Source organism: Amphiura filiformis, unplaced genomic scaffold, assembly GCF_039555335.1.
Source record: "Amphiura filiformis unplaced genomic scaffold, Afil_fr2py scaffold_237, whole genome shotgun sequence".
Taxonomy (NCBI): domain Eukaryota; kingdom Metazoa; phylum Echinodermata; class Ophiuroidea; order Amphilepidida; family Amphiuridae; genus Amphiura; species Amphiura filiformis.
The window spans coordinates 61,811-84,000 of record NW_027305701.1 but is presented as its reverse complement, the minus strand read 5'-3'; the positions used below and the strand labels follow the sequence as shown (position 1 = coordinate 84,000).

Sequence of the window (22,190 nt, the reverse complement as noted above, 5' to 3'; positions counted from 1 at the left end):
TTATTCTAACGACAGTGGAAAAATGTAAAGCGCTTTGATACACATGAAAGGCACTGTACAAATGCCAACATTTATCCGGACTCAGATTGTAGAAAAAAAAAGCCTGTTACTGGACTCCCCGACTCGCAAAACTGTCCAGTCTGGGGCTTCTCTTTAATCAGATTAATACTTAATGCTCTGCATGCTAGCCATATGCTTCAACATAAAAAGTCCAACTTTTCAGGTATTTTCTCAAAATATCAAAAGCTATCTTAAGAACCACTGAACCAATACTAGGCTTGTTTGTACTCATCTTAATGCATTTTTCACGCTGATTCCAAATATGGTCATGAAAATTTACATTTCTGAAATTTTTGAATTTTGTCGACACCCGCGTGAAGAGAGTTAAAGCATTAGAACGAGGTGACTTGGCTTATATGTCTGTCATTAAAGAACTGATGTTTCTTTTTCCTTGGGTTGGCTCCTTTTGGTGCAAAGAATGATGTAATAGATGCGGTTCCCTTGGCACTCTCATCAATTTCTTCATCATCATCCCTACAAGAGAAACAGGTATAAGGATATTGACAACATTACTCTTAATTCTTATTTGATTGCGGCATATATACTCTTTTAACATTACAAGGAGGTGACCGGATTGGACTACTCCAGGTTAATCCATACATCTCCCATAGAAGAAAACATAACCTTAATTAACCTCCCACATATGGGGTGTGAATTTCAAATGGAGTTTGATTTGATTTGATTCAGCATGTTAAAAATGGTTAATACATTACAAACATTGTATTGCACATACTGGCAAAATATACTTAATATTATAAACATACAAATTTGTACATACATAATCCATAACACCATGCCATAGGATAGGCCTTTAAGCTTAAAAAACTTATTTCCAAAGGGGTCCTTAAAGTACAGAAAAAAAAGAAGTTAAGACTGGTAAAAAGCACCAAATACAATAAACAAAAACAAAGCATTTTAAAGATGAAAACAAACTAGACATTCATTTGATTTAAAATGTGAGCTTTGACATCTTTTTTAAACTTGTGTTTTAGTGAAATGGATTTAATAGAGAGCTTGCGAAATGGAGTTACTTTAACTTTAACGTCTACAGGATTATAGAGGATTATGTATTCAAAACCACTCTGCCATTAAAGCCGCTTGAAGTTAAAGTTAACGCCCAGAATCTATAGTGTGCCGTAAATTATGATGAAAATACGTCATAATTAAAACAATGGTTTGCATATTTCCTCATAGACTACATAATTACCACTTATGTATTGTCTAGTTAATAGACCAATTATTGGAAATCTAATTTGGTTTGGGTAAAAACATGCCACATGATGCTAAAATTACTGATTGAATTAGATCAAAATAAATTTTGTTATAAACGTCACACTTGATATACATTTGTGTGTGCTCATGACGTACACCAAATCAGCTTGCGGAACCAAGTTTTTGGCTTGACTTCAACGCCAAGGGGATTAAGTTCCAGTAAAATGGACTGATTTTACGGGACCCAGCAGTGTAGTGAACTTCTGCGAATTGCAGCTGTGAACAATTTTTTACAACGTTGCATGTCTTATAATTACACCTCTATATAACCAAATATGTTTGTACTGTTCAGGTATTTTATTTAATTATTATTTTATTCATTTAGGCCTACATTTAGTACCCCAATTCAGCAGAAAGCTGGTCTAACATGTGCTATTATACGCATATTATAGGCCTATGGGTATTGTATGTCAACCAAATTATTCATTATTAAAAGAGGAGGCCTATTTGTTACAAAAAATAAGAATGTCAGAAAAGGAGCATCCAGAAATATATTGGTTGAAATTCAAAATTCTGGGAGTTTTTAAAGAACAAAATGATTATCATTCAGGGAGATATATTTAATTCGATCAGAATGCAAAGAGGAGTCCTTGCCCTCCTAAAAGAACACTCCTGGCAACGCCACTGGAGAGTGGGAAAGTGAGGATAGATGAATAGATGGAGGGAGGTGATGATATGGAGAGGTGGTGATGGTGGGGGGAGGGGCTAGGGAGAGCAAACAGATAAAATAGGCTTGTGTCCTGATGGAAATATAAAATTGACAAAGCTGACGTTAACTGGAATAATAATTGAGCTTTTATTATAATAATCCGGGACAATAATATAGGCATATCACAAGAATATTTAATTGAAACATGTTTAGAAGTATAATATTAGCGTATAGCTCATAACATAGGCCTAATTCCCATTGCATTGGTCATCGCCAAGAGATGTAATCCATGTTTATTCAAACTAAGCGCCTATTGTAATAAGTGTTACCTACAAACCACTTCAGCAAACAAAAGGGAGAAATTTGATGCAGTCGCTTTTACATACCCTTCTTTTGATCACCCATTGATACACTTCCCTAGTTAAAACAACAAGACGCTGTTGGTACAGAAACCAATCTGACGTTCAAGCGTTGAAGTGAAGTTGAGCAAGAAATCAAATCGATATTTTTGAAGTTGCCGTTAAAGTTCCAGTAACTTCATTCCGCAAGCTCTCTAATATTTTCCGGCAAGCTATTCCAGTTTTTGATGGCATTAAAATAAAAATAACCAGAACTAAAGTCATGAATGGAGTCACCTATTCATGTAACCTCATTTGAAACTTTCACTCAATACATGCAAAATTAAGGTCATGTTTTCCATGAATCTGGATTTCAACTGGAAGAGCCCACTGACAGCTCACCCCCAACCCTACCCATCAGCCATCTTAGTACACACCCGTCATTTGCCCATGTGCCTCCAAGATGGGCAACTTTAATAAAATATGACAGATGCTAAACTGTAAACTGAGAAAGTTCTGTTACCTTAAAATTGTGACAAATTGGTATGTCCCTCAGTGAAAGATTCAAGTTAAATCTTTCTCAGAGGGTGTATGAAAATCAAATGGAGCTGCTTAATGTGTTCAACCCATTTGAAATTCATACTCCCCCTGTGAAAGATATTTACAAAATCTTCCACAGGGGGAGTGTGGGTTTTAAATGGAATAGCCTAAATTTGAGAGCAGATTGAGTCACGTATAAATGTTACAATAGCTGATCTTACCAGTCTCTTACAGCAGTGACACACTTTTGTTACTGCTACAAGTAATTATACACACCAGTCCATATCTTGGCGGCGCCCTTCAAATGAGGTCAATTTGAGGTCACATTTTACAATGCAGTAACATCTAAAACCATTAAAAAACATGGCTGCCAAGAGTGTTACCCTACCAAGTAACACTTGGAAAATATTGGCAATAACTTCCTGTTTTCAATTGACCCTCCGCACATACAGAAATGAGAGTCGCAAAGAAATTAACTATGTAAACATGATCTCAAAGTACCAAGGTAACAGATTATCCAGATACAATTACAATCATTTGACTTCTTTCGATTTAATATCAGACCCAATAACCAATTCTGACTGATTTCAACACTTTACAAACCACAAGTCCATCTGACCTTGGTCAGTGTCCTATGTTTACTTGAGGAAATACTATTCTCTTCATCCAGACACACAACTGTCACTTACTGACATGATACATATTGTTATTTAGCTCCAATAGGTGTGAATTGCAGAGACTGTTCAGATGTCATTGATGCAGGTAACATTATCTAAACATGTCACTTCCACCAGTAACACATGAGTGTGTTACTGGTGTGAGTGCCGGGAGAGACTGCTTACCATTGTACAGGAACAGCTTTGTCATCTAGTATCTTTGATGCCGTTGACCAGCTAAATCTCACTATCCTAGGAAAACCAAATACAGGGTCTACATTGTCTGCTAGGAATCTCTTGGTGGTTGGATCTGGGAAGAAACAGGCGATTAAAACAAAGGACATAAGACATTAATTCCAGAGGAAACTTTTAACATACGGTACTCAACCCGAGAAAAAAAGATAGAGAAGCGACACTCTGTACAAACTGCCTATACCATGCTATACAGCAGTTGAAGACAGGCAATTCGCAAGAGTCGTCGCCGGCCAAGTCTTACTACGAACGTGTAATGAGAAGATACCATAGAGTCCTACATAGAGATCTGATGAAGAGACGGTTCGAATTGACCTAGTGACCTATAATTTATAGGAGAATCACATTTTTAGAGTATAAGTCCGCCCACCACTGTCAATCATTCTAATGAACAAATAAACAAGCTCTGGCAATGACGTAATCCTAATTATAAATGAGAGAATCACATTGTACATGTACTGTCTGCTGTACTAGATGTCTTCCAACAAGTGCCGGAGTGTCGCAGTCCTGACTCAACCTAATTATCACCCCCCCATGAAATTTTGAGGTGACACTGACAACTGTCTAAGCACCACCATGATCTTGACAACAAAAAGTTGTCAAAATTTCATAGTGCTATATTCAGTCAATTAGTCAAATAAATTAGCTACTTTGGTTCACCTCCATGCAGTTCGATAGTGACATACGGGTCAGTCCATGTCGAAACAGATTGAGTGTACACCCACCCTCTTGGATTTTGCTCTCCTTTGGCTCAGGGGTACCTTTCATGGATCCCTAGGTGAGGTCACAAGAAAAAAATTCAAATTCCATTTCGTTGGCGAATGGCGGGCAATCAAAGTTTGGCGACCTCGACCAAAATTGTGAATTTAAGGGGTCCAAATGACAAAGTGCTCTCTTTGAGGGGCACTTTCTTCTTAATTGAATCAGTTGTGATCCCCTTTTTGAATGTGGTCACTCACTGGCTGTGTCTGAAATACCTAATGCCAAAAAAGATAGATTTCTGAATTTCGTTGGGATTTCAGAGGGGTCAAAATCAGCACTTTGTACTGTTCAATCAAATTATCTTGATTTTGAAGGACCCATGATAATGTCACAGTGCACTTATAGGTCCTAATTATGTTCAGAATGGATTAACCATATGCCAATGTCTATGAGCAATTAAAAAAAAAGAGAAATTTCTAGACCCCTACAGAATTTCAGGCCACCCCTAAAGTGGTTCAGCCACAAATGGCACTTAAAGGCGGCAAATTTTGACCCCTAATAACTTTAGGTGTGCACCAGATATGAATTTCTAGTCTTTTGCATCTGAAAGAATGTAGTTTAATGTTACTAGGAACATAAGATTTGTTTTGTATTTTTTGTGTTTTAGTATTAAGTTGACGCTTTCAAAATAGTCATTTTTGCCTAACATACCATGCATACAGGATACGGTACAAAATGCCAATTTTAGTATGATATTTTTTATATTTTTGATCACTTTATAGCCATTTGTATTATTTATCCTGATATTTCAAGTTGCTCTTGAGTCAAGTAATAAGAAAAACTACTTTCTAATCCTCTGTATGGATTTTTAAGGGGTCAAAAATGCACTTCCTGGCAACGATGCACATGCAAAGTACAGGTAATGGGTGTCAAATTTTCAGAATGCTCCCAATTATGTCAAGTAATATATCAAATTACTCGTATGGTCATTATGATTCCAAAAATGTATAGTTTGTTATGTGTCAGACCTTTCAGGAGGGCGCTATGACGAAAAAATGTTCATAGGTCAACGACCTTTTGAAAATATCAAAACAAAAAAAATACAAAACAAATCTTATGTTCCTAGTAACATTAGACTACATTCTTTCAGATGCAAAAGACTAGAAATTCATATCTGGTGTACACCTAAAGTTATTAGGTGTCAAAATTTGCCGATTTTAAGCGCCATTTGTGGCTGAACCACTTTAGGGGGCCTAAAATTCTGTAGGGGGTCTAGAAATTTCTTTTTTGAATTGCTCATAGACATTGGCACATGGTTAATCCATTCTGAACATAATTCAGACCTCCAGAGCCCCTGGCTCTGATCGCGGCTCGTACGGAATGAGAGCAAATCTCGGTGATCGTCATGAAGTGCAAAAATTGACCCCCTCTGAAATCCCAACTAAATTCAAATCAATCTTTTTTGGCATTAGGCATTTCAGACACAGCCAGTGAGTGACCACATTCAAAAAGAGGGTCACAACTGATTTAATTAAGAAGAAAATGCCTCTCAAAGAGAGCGCTTTGTCATTTGGACACCTTAAATTCCCAATTTTGGTCAAGGTCGCCAAACTTAGATGGCCCGCCATTCGAAACGAAATTGAATTTGAATTTTTTTCTTGTGACCTCACCTAGGGGTCCATGAAAGGTACCCCTGAGCCAAAGAAGAGCATAATCCAAGAGGGTGGGTGTACACTCAGTCTGTTTTGACATGGACTGGCCCCTACATGCTTTTTTGTGATTGCACTGCAAGACAAACCGCCTTGTGCACGTGCATGTACCCACTGCACAATTAACTGAATGCACATGATTCGAACTGCGACCAGCAAAATATGCACCTACGTTACTACCGCACTTGAGGCGAGCCCAAGAATATGTAAATATTCCACCTTAGGGTGGGGATGATCTTGAATATTTTAATTTCAGATTCTGGCTTTAAGTAAGTGCACAGTGAAAGTGACCAACTTTTCAGCCCGGTACTACAAAGTAATTAAATTTCTGAATGTGAATTTCTGTGACACGATCTGCTCCAAAAGAGGCATTTTTGAAAATTTAGCTACTATAATTACTATCTTATACAAACATTAGGCTATCATATACTGAAAAGAACAATGGTCTACAAAAAAAAACCAATCACGAGAGTGTTGGCGTGGTTGGATTCACTTCTGCATCACTCACGCAGTCACAGACACTGGCATACATCGTGCAGTGTACGCAAAAAATCGTCACGCTTTGTCAGGCTGTGTGTTCATTCAATTGGAATTTTCACTGTAGAATACTTGGTTCTATTTGTGATGTGTATTTTCATATGTATTTTATTGGGGTTTTTTTACCTCCATATATTTAGATTTATCTCATTGTCATATTTGCTGCCTGCCCCTCTCCATAAACCAAATCTTGTCACATTATATTACCACAAACCTGATGAATAACTAACTGCTGCCTAATATTTTAAAGCTGCATTTTAATTGGTCACTCAGATGAATCTATCCTTTAATTAACCAATCACAAATGTTGTAAGAAAGGGGTATTTGATATCACATTAATTACCTGATGGATATCCGCTACCTAATTGATCCTGTGATACATCTATAGATTCTGGGAATTGCCACGATTTGACTACTTTGTCTCGCACCACCTGGAATACAAAAATGGCAAGAATCAATATTAAATCAAACAAGATTTTCTATAGATCAATCATTCATGCCACAGCATAAGAAAAGATATAAGGCGGGTGGTCCAATTCGTTAATTAGACAATAATAACTGCGCACCAACTATTTTGAGGTCATTGTTCGAAATCGGGAGGCTTTTGTATTGGGCCAAGGTATGAGGAAAAATACTGAGGCCCAAAACAAAACCCGACTATTTCACACAATGAAGTCAAAATAGATGGTGCAAAGTTATTATTGTCATCCATTACCGTGGCAGCTGATATTTTGAACAAATGGCATACCGTAAACGTTTGCCTAATGGCACACCTGGGCTCCTTTGCCTTGGGGTAAATTCCATGTACAAATAGAGAGCTCTCTCCTCTAATAATCCCAACAAGAATTAAGGGTGCATGCCCTTATTTGTTGGTGTGATTTTTATTGGAGGGCACGTTTAGTTTTTGTCTAAAATTCCAGTTATGTCAAGGCAGCTCATAGCGCCATTAGGCGAAAGTTTACGGTATGTCATAAAATGCTGTTAAATATAACCAATTCTAATTATTGTTATTACCTATACCCTAAAAAAATAGACCAGGCGAATTTAACATTAGCGCCGACAACAAGAGCTACCAATCACAGAAATGCAACGGCATCGCCTGAGTGTGTGTGTTGCCATAACTCTTAGAATAATACATGCACACACATGCAGTAAGTCATTGTAGGGTATCTTGGTGTATTCAAGGAGTCATTTGAGTTATTAATGACTGCGCGTCAGGCAATCAATTTCTTTTGATTGGATCACATGCTTTGCGTATATATGCATGAGGTTATGAATAAGTTTTGTACCTCACCTTGAAGCCTATAACCAAAACAACCTCATTCCAAGTTTCAATTGCTTCACTGCCGTGACTGCACGGGGATTTCAAGACGGCTAAATTTTCAGAATGATAAGCAAATGATAATGAATGATAATAACAATGATAAGCAAATTGCACTACACCACAGCAGGGATCATAACCCATTGTCATATTTTTGATGGGTGAACACAAACTTGGACAGCCTGAAAAATGTCAAAGGTGTCCATAATCTGTCTGATAAAAGTCCTTGATGAGATAAATTTATAGTACTTTATTGTAAAATCAACAACTAGAGCTTCTAAATCATGTCTGTAAGGCAGAAATTTCTGGTGCATTATCCAGGTCGCATCATGATGAACAGTCGTCATTTTGCTTATTACCAAATTTGTTGGTTGTAAATTGCCATGTTGTGGCGCAAGGGTTTTCTTTAAGCATTTTGCTGAAGGGGTATAATCATTTTTTGTACCCATTCACTTGTGAATTTTTCCTCTGAAGGGATAACACATTGCCTAGGGTGTAATATTTTCACTGAATTGTTGTCCCAATTTTTTTTCCGACAAGGCGCAGAAGAATATAAATAGTTGGGGGGGGGGGTAGCTGTAGGAATCAAACAATTTCTTCAACACTAGTACTTCTGTTAAGATTAGTAGCTACTGTCTTATTATTCTTTTTGGCAACATGAAGTCAGATGTATAACCCGTCTGATCAAAATATTGGGTATTTCTATATCGAATCAAGGAATATTTTTAAGATTTTGTACCTTCTGGTATTTTTGTATTTTCTGGTATCAGAAAAACATTTGCAAATTTGCCTGTGGTCTCCATCTCTTATACTAACCTTACCTTTGCACATATACTAGCAGCACTGACAATGGCAAATTTGGAATCAGCCTTTGGTGTAACTGTTATTTCTAAGTCAGGGAAGAGACCCTTCAGTTTATCTTGATATTTCTGTGCGTCACCCACTGTGTCCACATAAACCTGTAAAAAAATAACAGAAATAAATTCATGCTTATAACATCTCAACAGGAAGGCACCAAATGACAAAAAATCCATCATGTAATATGCCAAGAATGATTTTTCCTCAAAAGTTTTAAATGTGTACTACATGGGGACTTTATATAAATGGGGACTATATAGAATTTGTGCAATGGTTAGGCTTAAATCCGACAGGAATCACAAAAAAGGCTGTTTTTATTTTTTATATGCAAAGAGCTAAAAAGACCACAAAATACAAAATCTGTGTCAAACTGAACTGTAGAATAAATGAAATAAATCAGTGATTAAATGGATATCAAAGGGCATTATATTCATGATAAAGCAATTTGCCACAGGACACAACAAGTTAGCGCTGGCAGGTTCGAACCCACATCCTTGCAGTCATGATTTGAACGCACTAACCGTTAGACCGCTATGCTCTACCATTAGAAGATGATGTGTTTTTTGTCGCCTAAGCAATACATTTTCATTTTGTGTTACAACAATCACACCCTACACAAACAATAAGTGCTTGTTTTCATACCATAAAAAGTTATTGCCATTTTAGCAATATCACTGTAACCCTATTACCCAAGCTTGCTTTTGTCTTGATACCTTAGCCCCTGTCAAGACTTTCATGCCAACCTCTAATAAGATGACCATCTTGCCTGTTGAAGGCTCACTATGCTGAATATGAAATAAGGTTTGCTATGTTAAATCTAATCTAACCTTAGTGAGCCTTATTTCATATTCATTCTACATAGCGAACCTTATTGTTAACATAGCAAACCTTGGACATAAAGAGATCCTTTGTTTTGAAGAGAGCGGGAGCTGTCATTTTGCTACAGCTCTCCTTAACTGCTTTTGGTGTGAGCTATAAATCACTCCCCTTAATTGCAATCAGGGGAGCTATTTTTATGACTTCAGCCAATAAAATTGCCAACAAATTGTGACTAAATATCAGTAAAACATACTAGTAGGTAGGTAGGTTCTACCCAGTTCAAAATTACACTTTTTGTATAAGGCATCTCTTTGCTCACCCAACATTCTCCGGAAGAGCTTGGTCACTCTCCATAAAAATTTTGGGGGAGTGGTTTGAACAGCTCTCCTTAATAGCCTCAAGGGGAGCTGTTGACAGTTCACCTAGGAAAATCTGAAACACAAGGATAAATGAATGGATAAAGTATAAGCTTACCTCTTTCACCTGTACCCCATCTGCAATGGCCAATCTAAGAAGACCGATAGCTGAGTCCATAGAAATCTGATTTAAACTGTATTTTGTTCTGCAAAGAAAAAAATAAAATAAAAAATTGTTAAATTCAATTTTTTAATTGCTGGACTACAACCTATTGGGCTATTCCAGTTGAAAGCCACACACCCCCTATGGAAGATATTGACCTTAACTCTCTTCACGCTGGTGTCGACTGCAGGCGACAAGTTTCAATTTTTTTAAATTCAAAATATCAGAAATGTAAATTTTCATGACCATATTTGGAATCAGCATGAAAAATGCATTAAAATGATTACAAACACGCCTACATGTAGTATTGATCCAGTAGTTCTTAAGATAGCTCTTGATATTTTGAGAAAATATTTCAAAACTTGAACTTTTTCCATTGAAGCGCATGGCTAGCACGCAGAGCATTAATCTCCCACACAGGGAGGGCTGATTTCAAATAGAGTTACCTGAATGAGTGAGAGATTAAGGTTATGTCTTATATAGGGGGTTATGGATTTCAACTGGAATAGCACATTGGATAATTAACATTAGAAAGCCTGTAGCTTATTTCCATTGGGGTCTATGGCATGATGAGATTTTCTATGCAGATATCAGAATCCTTCCTGATGGCAACCTAACAGGGCACATCATCATGGGTTCGATTTAGCTTATGTCATGGAGCAAAATGCTCCCCATTTTGGACAACCTGCTACACAAATTTAGGCTTGTATAACAATTTTTTACAATGTAAACATATGCTAATATTATAAAAACATCACCTAAATAAGGTTTTCGCTAAAAAATTGCTACGCACATTTTTTTAAAGTAAATCGAACCCTGCACATTATGTTTAGGTATTTCAAAAGATTGTAAAACATCACAGCAGGACCAAGACATACGGTGGAGTAGGACAATCGGGGAATAAGGCTGTACTCTTTTTGAAACTGATTGGGAATGTTATGGTCATATGTCGTAAGTTGGTACGAAAAAAGGTACACTTTGCAAATTGAGAGGAAAGTCACCAATTCTGATTCAAATATGACTTTTATTCTAGACATCCAATTGACATGAGGCAAATATAAAAGAGCTGACACAATATGTTAATTCTCTGCACTGATTCACTATCTAGTGCAACGTGAAATGTACCTCAATGAATAAAGCACATCCAGATCTTGCAAATTATGTTTAAATTTCTTTATCGACCCATGTTTAGCCAGTCTATTCTCAAAATGAAAACATAGGGCAAAGGAGCCTGTACAAAGTAATGTTAGTGTCACTTGATGAAATGGGGTGATGTATCAAGTTGCAAAGGATTATGGGATGGGTAAGATACGTACCTTCTGAGCATAGTAGTAGAGATATAGTTAGGCGACAGAATATCCACTTCAAATCCCATGAAATCATTGCATTCTTGGATCTGTGAAAATAAATCTTCTCGAACTTCTTCTTTCAATGTTTTGGAATCTAAAAGAATACAAACATAAAATAAAATGAACAAAAATACAGAATATAGAACTAAAAGTAGCACATTGAACTGAAAATTATAACTCGCTCCTGTCAACCACCCCCCCTTTAGCTTTATCCTTAGGCCTACGTACAAGCAAATGCCTTTTTTTTCTGCAGCATCTTTTTCAATACATGTACACCATGAAGCGACCTCATGACTTAGGGCAGCTGAATGCCCCCCCCCACTTTCCCCATTCTCCCCTCACCTTCACCCCTACCCCCTTAATCCGTGTGGCTGCAGTAAATGCTTTATTCTGCAGTCTCTTTCTTGACAGAAGTTTAGATAAAATACACCATAGTGACCTCCTGACTGAGGCCAACCGAACTCCCCCTGTCCTCCTCTACCCTGCCCACCCCTCCTCTATTGTGATCCCTGATTACCTGGGCCTACTTACATTGTACCATAGCCAGGGTTGTCACCAGGACCAAAAAAGTACTGGTTAAAATATTGAAGGCGAGGCGTAGCGAGCGAAGCTCTCGCGCCTCGCACTATCTTTTTAGTGAACGCTAGGGATTGGGGAATTGGCTTTGAGGGTACCAACCCACTAAAAAAAACAAATTCTTGCTCTTTTTATGATGAAATATCATCATCCACTTCGAAATGTAAAAAAAAAAAAAAAAATTTTGTGAGTGCCGGACGGTCCCGGACAGTGCCGGACGGCCCGTCCGGCATAGTGACAACCCTGACTATAGCGGATGCTTGTTTCTCCAGTCTCTTTCATGAAAAAGGCAAGTGAGAAGTTTGAATACAATAAACCATAACCTCCTGACTAAAGGCAGTTGATCACCCCTCCCCCAGTGTTGTCCCTGGGCCTACATTACCAGCGAATGCTTTTTTCTGGAGCATCTCATTCATAGGACAGTGACCTAATGAATGAATGTAGCTGAACTCCCCCTGGCCTCCCCTCTCCCTCCTTCACCCCTCCTCTAGCTAAGCCTTGAAATTTATAAGAGAACTGGAATCGGGAACAATTTGTTTCTGAACATTGCTCCTGGTTCACTGGGATTTTACAAGGACAAAGAGCAATTTCTGGAGAAACAGGGAGCAATTTTCAAATAGTTAATCAATACAGCATACCAGCAGTACTGCAGCATCAAGTGCAAAACTGGAACCAGGAGCACTTTGTTTTAGAAAATTGCTCCTGGTACATGTAGATCATAATGATTTTTACAAGGACCGGGAGTAATCAGTGGCTTTGAGAGGGCAAAATTGCTCCCAGCACTTGCTTATTTCAAGGCTTGCTTCTAGTGTAATTCCTAGGCCTACTTACCAGCAAATGCTTTTTTCTCCAGTGTCTCCTTCATGGAAATAGGACAGTAGCTGATACCATACACCATAGGACCTACAATCATATGGAAATAAAATGTATACAAGATGTATTAGTCCAAGACAAGCTTGCAGTAGCTTATACCATACACCATAGGACCTACAATCATATGGAAATAAAATGTATACAAGATGTATCAGTCCAAGACAAGCTTGCAGTAGCTTATACCATACACCATAGGACCTACAATCATATGGAAATAAAATGTATACAAGATGTATTAGTCCAAGACAAGCTTGCAGTAGCTTATACCATACACCATAGGACCTACAATCATATGGAAATAAAATGTATACAAGATGTATTAGTCCAAGACAAGCTTGCAGTAGCTTATACCATACACCATAGGACCTACAATCATATGGAAATAAAATGTATACAAGATGTATCAGTCCAAGACAAACTGGCAGTAGCTTATACCATACACCATAGGACCTACAATCATATGGAAATAAAATGTATACAAGATGTATCAGTCCAAGACAAGCTTGCAGTAGCTTATACCATACACCATAGGACCTACAATCATATGGAAATAAAATGTATACAAGATGTATTAGTCCAAGACAAGCTTGCAGTAGCTTATACCATACACCATAGGACCTACAATCATATGGAAATAAAATGTATACAAGATGTATCAGTCCAAGACAAGCTTGCAGTAGCTTATACCATACACCATAGGACCTACAATCATATGGAAATAAAATGTATACAAGATGTATCAGTCCAAGACAAGCTTGCAGTAGCTTATACCATACACCATAGGACCTACAATCATATGGAAATAAAATGTATACAAGATGTATCAGTCCAAGACAAGCTTGCAGTAGCTTATACCATACACCATAGGACCTACAATCATATGGAAATAAAATGTATACAAGATGTATTAGTCCAAGACAAGCTTGCAGTAGCTTATACCATACACCATAGGACCTACAATCATATGGAAATAAAATGTATACAAGATGTATCAGTCCAAGACAAGCTTGCAGTAGCTTATACCATACACCATAGGACCTACAATCATATGGAAATAAAATGTATACAAGATGTATTAGTCCAAGACAAGCTTGCAGTAGCTTATACCATACACCATAGGACCTACAATCATATGGAAATAAAATGTATACAAGATGTATCAGTCCAAGACAAACTGGCAGTAGCTTATACCATACACCATAGGACCTACAATCATATGGAAATAAAATGTATACAAGATGTATCAGTCCAAGACAAGCTTGCAGTAGCTTATACCATACACCATAGGACCTACAATCATATGGAAATAAAATGTATACAAGATGTATCAGTCCAAGACAAGCTTGCAGTAGCTTATACCATACACCATAGGACCTACAATCATATGGAAATAAAATGTATACAAGATGTATCAGTCCAAGACAAGCTTGCAGTAGCTTATACCATACACCATAGGACCTACAATCATATGGAAATAAAATGTATACAAGATGTATCAGTCCAAGACAAGCTTGCAGTAGCTTATACCATACACCATAGGACCTACAATCATATGGAAATAAAATGTATACAAGATGTATCAGTCCAAGACAAGCTTGCAGTAGCTTATACCATACACCATAGGACCTACAATCATATGGAAATAAAATGTATACAAGATGTATCAGTCAAGACAAGCTTGCAGTAGCTTATACCATACACCATAGGACCTACAATCATATGGAAATAAAATGTATACAAGATGTATCAGTCCAAGACAAACTTGCAGTAGCTTATACCATACACCATAGGACCTACAATCATATGGAAATAAAATGTATACAAGATGTATTAGTCCAAGACAAACTGGCAGTAGCTTATACCATACACCATAGGACCTACAATCATATGGAAATAAAATGTATACAAGATGTATTAGTCCAAGACAAACTGGCAGTAGCTTATACCATACACCATAGGACCTACAATCATATGGAAATAAAATGTATACAAGATGTATTAGTCCAAGACAAACTGGCAGTAGCTTATACCATACACCATAGGACCTACAATCATATGGAAATAAAATGTATACAAGATGTATTAGTCCAAGACAAACTTGCAGAACAAATCGCATTGTTCAGGATGTGTGCTGAAAAATGTATTTAACTTTGAATTCTTTCACATACAGTCCAACCTCTTTCATGTGACCATGATGTGAACACAGGGCCGGATTTACCATAGGGCCAGATGGGCCCGGGTCCAGGGCCCCCAAAATTGCCCTGTGCAGTGTGCATCTTCCATTTTAGCCGAAAAACGCCATGTTTTGGGCCAAAATAGGGTACAAAAATTGTACAATTTTGCGCGCTTCGCCCATTATAATAAAATTCAGCTTCAATTTTGGCTAAAATAGTCTAAAATTGTATTTTTTTCGAGCGCTTCGCGCGCGCAAATGCCCTAGTCAAATCTAAAAACTTTGCCACTTGAGTGCACATGCATTCCTCACGGTACGTTTGGGGGCCTCCACATTTTGGCCTGGCCCAGGGCCCCCAAAAAGGTAAATCCGGTCCTGTGTGAACAAGCAACCTCTAGTGACCAAGCACCAGGGTTTGAACTAGGATTTGAAAGTAAGGGTTTTTAAACCCCTTAACCCCCCTGTACTAACTTTAACAAGGCGGTTCCCGAACCACAAGTCTCGCCTGCTTTCGCAACTGCCTGTTTTTGCGCCAAGTGTGGGCAATCTTGAATTAAGTAAGTGATCACCTTGAAAGTTTGTGTCTTGCTTTGTGGACCCCAGAATGATTTTGGTAATTTTTCTCATGTCGTTGATCATTCCTGTTGAATTTGGGCTTGATTGGACCAATTTTGAAAGTGATCAACTTCCTGATTATGAGAAATTTTCACAACTGTTAAATACCATAAAGAGCAGCTTTACAACTCAATGGTGAAACCCGACCTTCAATGCACTTCTGCTGCTTGAAACAACGCTATCTGAATAGACTATCGCTAAGTCTTACAGGTATAGGCGCGAAATTTAGGCTAATTGTCGTGATTGAAACAGTATTTTTCTTGGCCCGGATAGCATGATTGTTGGTCAATTTGATGTACCGGTATTTGTCATGTTAACTTAAAAGTTCATGGATTGGATGCGCTGCCTAAAAATAATGTGAGTATTAAATTTAAAATAAGCTGTTCAACACTTGAAAAAAAAACCGCACTGTAACAGGCTTAAAAAGTCTTACAGTGGAATGGCGTCATTTTACGGGTAATATGCATTATGGATGTAGCCGGTAGAAATCGCAGTAGTGTTCCAGGCCTACGCGATGACAGGGTAATAAATGGTGGCTTCCATACTTTATTACTTTTATAATGGAGCTGTCATATCACAATTTGTTTTATCTCTGGCACGAATGAACTACCCCCCATTCACGCTGTACGAAATTAGAAATAAAGGAGCCATTTAGCATGCCAGAAAGCATGCAAAGTGCATCGCATTGGAATTTTGGTGATCCCTGTTATCTTTGTTCTCCGTGTGAGGCAGCATTGCGCTGCTCATTAAATAGTTATGACCCCGACACGTCACATACATATATCATGTGGTCTTATTCGGCCGATCAGAGTCGTCGGAATTAACCCGACCTGGTTTTATGAATGAATTTATGACCTTTAATACAGACTGTAAGTTACAGTGGTCAGACATATATGCATAATTCATTTGTTTGAGACATTCAAGATGGCTGTTTGGCCCTGCCGAAAACAGAATGAAAATCTGTGGTTCCGTTTGGAAAATATTGCCGTTTGAAAATTGACTTTTTTCTGGCATCAAACAAACAAAAAATTCTATGATTGAAGATATATCGGTACTCAAATTTCATTTATCTGTAATTTTGGTTAGAATTTTTTGTTGGACATGGTATATTTTTTCTGACTTAGCTGGAAGCTTTATATTTCAAGTGGTCATGATGGATTTTACTTCGGAGGTTCCAGTTTTTCAACGGAGAAGGACAATTCGTCAGTTCTGTGCACGTGATGCCATGCAGTCAGTGTGTGGGGCAGTGCTAGGAAATTTGCATAATTTTGCCCCTGAAAATCAATGAGTAAGTATGCCAGGCAAACCTTAGTTAACACATTTGCTATTCAGCGAAATTTGCTGACCTAGACCGGGGACCAAACACAATACATATTTACGGTACATAGAAATTTCAATTTTTTTCAAGAACAGGTCGGTCAAGGAAACCTAATATGTTTTCTATACTTCACTTGACCCAAATACAATGTATATGATTTTTTTATGGTGATGAGACACTCGCACATGGAACATTAGAGGGATTTTGATAGCATATCCATTAAAAAACGCTGATATCATCATGAGACTAAGATCTAGAAACACCCCGTAATGCTGTTTTGGGGAATTTTGCTAGCAGAATCTTTTTGATGAAAGTCGATCTTTGAAAAAATGTAACGGAAAGTGCTATGACAAAAAGGTTTTCAGTTTTGGCTTTCTTTACTCAAGGGCTATATGGGTTGTTTTACAATCAGGGTACACAGATTGTCTCACTTGGGGTGAAAAATGAAGTGTCTAGTTTTTCCTCAATTTATTTGTTTTTGTGTTGTAGATGGCTCAAATAGGAAATCTGTAAAATTTTTAGGCGTCAAGTGTTCAGAGTTTCAAGTTATGCCAGAAACATGTTTTTGATACACATGTTTCTGTATACCCAATTTTTCGGAGAGGACACATTTTGACGGAAACCTGACGTCCAACTTTCAAACATGTGATACATGGAAACTAAGTGTAAGTGGACTAAGTGTTTATTTTGAGTTTGTAGGATATATATAGGCCTAAGTGTTTTTCAAGAAAATATAATTTTAGTCTTGGGTCAATTTTAACTATGGATTAAGAGCTTGTATTCGGAGAGGACATTTTTTGACGGAATTTTCAGCATAAATTTGAAGAAATGGTACAATTAACGAAACAGTCGCAATCTTACGTGGTTCTCAATTTTGAACAATCATGTTTCATATTACTTCTGAACTGTCAAAATGTTTTTATGGTATTGCTGGCAGTGATATATCATTTGCAAAGTTCACAAAGGTCAAATGAGACGGCTATTTTGTCCCAAAATCATACAGAAATGTACATTTTCATCATTTGCTTAGCTTTGCTCCAAAGCCAACCTATTTTCCATCCAATTGAAAGAAAAAATGAAAAACCATGCCATATGCCCTCTGACACTAATAGTATGGCAACTTTTAATCATAAGTTAATCTAATATTTGAAACATGGCACAATATGGTGCTCAGCCCAAATGTAGGGGAGATTGGGGTTAGTTGGAACGCGGGGTAAGTTGAAACGTTGTATTTTTTTCTGACACAAAAAATTAATTTGGTAAAATACTGGCACCTAGTAATTAGGTATTAGTAAGGGTCATCCACCAAATTAGCAACAGCACTGATGCCCCACCAGTGTTGGCTTGGGAGAGGAATATCTGTTTTTTGACTTACTGACTAATTTTTATACCCCTCAGAAAAGATGCGTTATCTCAGGGACTGTCTTTTGAAATTTGCAGGAGAGCATTAAATAGCTCTTCTGGAGCCTTCAAGGAGAGCTGTTTAGAGCATTTACAATAGAATGTAAGGAGATGATGGTCAACTAAGGAGAGCTAAAAATCATTCTCCTATATCAGATTTAAGGAGAGCAGTAGAGAGCGATTGCTCTCGCTCTCCTCAAAAAGCAGTCCCTGGTTATCTCCATGTTGTTTGAAGATTCAGGGGATTATTTTTTGAGTATCATAAGCACTAGTAGTAAGTCCCAGAATAATGTTAAATAAAGGTTTTATTGTATTTCTTATTTTGTGTAATGAACTTTGAAATGTAAAAATAGGCATCGGGGTTAGTTGAAACTTTTGAGGTGGGGTTAGTTGACACGTGAAAATCGCATAGGAAAAATATGGTTAAAAATTTGACTTTTTAAAAATTTGTTACATGTTTTCTATTTCTTCAATATTGCTTTAATATGGTTAAAAAGCAATAATACAAGCAAAAAGTGCACACAGAAAGTACATTTTATAATATTTTAGGCTTCTCATATGTTGGTCCATGGTGACACTCGTCACCTTGTGTCCAAAGTATTGACCCGCACTTCCACATATTTATTTATTCATTTTTTTACACTGATTGTATGTTAAAGGGTGCCTTCAAGGGAAGTATAACACTAACAATACAATAATAATTATTTTGAAATTTTTACAAGCCATGTTTCAACTAACCCCACCCTATGTTTCAACTTACCCCAGGGGTGGGGTTAGTTGAAACACTTTTTTTTAAATTTTCAAATTGGATTATATGAATAATCATAAGCAGGTCCAATAAAGTTTAAGGTTGTATTTGTAGCATGTATGTATATGTTTATACTGATATGGTTAGTGTTTCTTGAAAGTAATCGTTTGCGTTAAAAAGACGATTTTGTGAAAAATGTTTCAACTAACCCCAATCTCCCCTACCCTCTACACTGATTGTAAAACAACCCATACCGTATATAAAATGATGCAGTTTGATGGCAAATTTAAATTCACCTGGCATACCTACATTTGAATGAGGGCCCGCAAAAGATATCCGACCTCCAAAATGGCCCGCAAAATTTGTGGCAATTTTTACCATTTACGGTAGTAAGCTTACTGCAGAATTCAGCAGTCATGCAACACTAACAATCACTATATCACATTCTCATGTTCTAAATTCACATTTCAGGAGAATTGAAACAAATTTAAGGCATTCCGGGATTGCACAGTACACCAACATCATGACTATGTTAATTTGGGCCCACAAAAATTTGTGCGGGCCCTCAAACATTTAAGATCAAGGGCCCAAATTTTGCTGAAGTGTAATTTTAGCAACATTTTTGATGCAATCGCTTTTCGTGCATGATCGTGATCGGTTGTGTTTACTTCTGAACTTCCATTGCTTTACACGGTGTCATGCTTCAGCTAATCCGACTAGATTTTGAATGCAATGGTCTCTAGCCTAGATTAGAATGTGAAGCTATCAGTACAGTGAGCAAACATACTTTCGCAACACAAACTTAAATATCGGCCCGATCGGGCAAAACAGACGCATCATTTATCGTTATGACATTTTCGTATTGGTGCTGCCCTATCTAATTTTGCACTGAAGTGCCATCTCAGTTTTGGTGCGCCGATGTGGATCATGTGTTAATGAATTTTTATTTATTCTGGATAATGGGGTTTCAATTACAATTACAAGCATAAGAGTTTAGACAAGAATTGTACAAGAAGCTGGGCGCTGTGTAAATATTATTATGACAAACATGCAACTATTTAAGCTACAGGAGCCTTGTATTTTTTAGTGCAACGTTGCACTAGGTTTTTGTATACACTTCATCCCATACCGTCATGACCATTGTGCAGAGCTACTACGGTAGACATGTTCACATTCCTTATTATAGAGGGCGACATTCAATCCAAAAAGTTTGGACCACAGCAGCTCACAGCAGCTCAAATGGCTTAACTGTGTAATCCCCATAGGGAAATACAAAAATTTGAAATTTGGACACCAGAAACTTGACGACGCAGTCTAAAAAGTGCCAGTACTTTATCCTTGATATAGAAGTCAGCATGCAGTGAAAGTTAGATTTAATAAAATAAAATCGCCTTTGTGTAAATTGGATCGCCGTGGTGAAAAATGATGCATTACATGCTTTTTTTGTACAGTAAGTCATTGTAAGGCATTGTCAATGATGGTCGCAGAAAAGTGCAGTTTTTTAAAAACAGACATTTGCCCATAACTTCGCTAATTTTTGACCTACACTACAGACATGGTTGACCCCTCATTTTTTGAGTTAAATAATCACCTTTTTAAACAAAATAATTTCGATGTGAAATATCCTACTTGAAAATTTTGTGAACATGCCTAACTACGGTATGGGTTCCTCGTACTAGAGCAAATTTGCAAAAGTTCTAGAGTCAATTTCATGATTTACACAATTTTCATCATTTGCTACACAATTTGGAATGTGTAGCGATTTGGTACTGGTAGGCATTCGCTAATCGCTCCCAAATTTGGTGAGCATTTTTTGCTACACAAATGAAATTGCTTAAGGGGGCTGGCATTTTCTTCGGAAGGGGGGTCACAAATATGTCGGTGACCGGAGTCAATTTTTTTATGACCCCCCCCTATCGCGGGCAACAATTTTACGACCCCCTATCGCTGGTCGAAAAATTTTATGACCCCCCTTCCAACTACACAGACTCAAGAAAAATTATTCATTGCCGGAACTAAAGGCGCGGAGCGCGTCAAAACTTAAAAGTGAAGAAAGTGTGTGGAGCGCGGTAAAATTTTTATTGTAAGTGTAAAGAAAGCCATGAGCGTGTAAAAATTTTGCATATATTGTATGCACATTTCGACTCTTGAAGTTATTGAATCTTGTGGCAAGAGCGCTGAAAATTTTAAGTCACCAGCCCTTAATAATTCTATAACCCCCCTATTTTGGGTGTTAAAAATTATAACCCCCTATTTTTGGTCTGAAAATTCTATGACCCCCCAGTATTTTTGGGACCCCCCTTCCGAAGAAAATGCCAGCCCCCTAATGCGGTCCCTTTGGAGGAAATCTGTCATGTCATGTCATTGTCATGATTGCCAAGGGTGCAGAATTCGGGGGGGTATAAAATCTCACCAAGAACTGGTCCTCTTCCAGCCTCGTCAATTCCGAATAAACATGGTTCATCTTTGCAGATTTGTGGCACTGCTGATTTGAATATCTTATTTACACTGTTGTTTTCTTCATATGCGCTGAAATCCATCGTGATTCAGTGTGAGAGACGAAATTGATCGCGATCCTCACTCACGCACTCATCAGATTTTTGTTGTTTTGGTTCGCAATTCCCGCTAGACATCAATCTTAGAGGCCAACGTTCAGTTATCGTATTCGGAATGCCAGTGATATGCAGCACAATCTTGCATTGCGACGTTACAGTGAGAAAGGTCATCAATAATTGATCAATTTACGGAATCCCATAATGGACATCAGACAAGGCGGTAAAGGTAGCATCAACTCCCGAGTCCGGCATCAACTGCTGTTATCTAGTAGGCCTAGTAGGCCTAGTAGGCCTAGTAGTAGTAGACAGACCCGGACAGATTAGGGAGTGTTCATAAATACTTTGGTGTG

General features: G+C 37.7%; 1 protein-coding gene across 1 annotated transcript; it reads right to left on the bottom strand.

Moving 5' to 3' along the window:
• Positions 1–6: 6 nt before the first annotated feature.
• LOC140145369 (ribonuclease H2 subunit A-like) lies at positions 7–21,911 on the bottom strand. Its single transcript, XM_072167118.1, has 8 exons — positions 21,699–21,911; positions 12,989–13,060; positions 11,549–11,675; positions 10,188–10,275; positions 8,858–8,995; positions 7,059–7,146; positions 3,702–3,825; positions 7–534 (listed from the first exon to the last, which is right to left on the bottom strand). The coding sequence occupies exons 1-8, from the start codon at positions 21,823–21,825 to the stop codon at positions 393–395; spliced, it is 906 nt and encodes a 301-aa protein (XP_072023219.1). The 5' UTR covers positions 21,826–21,911; the 3' UTR covers positions 7–392.
• Between the last annotated feature and the right edge of the window lie 279 nt (positions 21,912–22,190).

Excerpts from the sequence above, each read along its gene's own strand:
- LOC140145369 (XM_072167118.1), bottom strand. The coding sequence starts at position 21,825 with ATGGATTTCAGCGCATATGAAGAAAACAACAGTGTAAATAAGATATTC. Across the intron at positions 8,996-10,187 it reads ATGGGGTACAGGTGAAAGAG|GTTTATGTGGACACAGTGGG; the intron begins GTAAGCTTATAC and ends ATTTTTTTACAG. Across the intron at positions 3,826-7,058 it reads AGGTAGCGGATATCCATCAG|ATCCAACCACCAAGAGATTC; the intron begins GTAATTAATGTG and ends GTTTCTTCCCAG.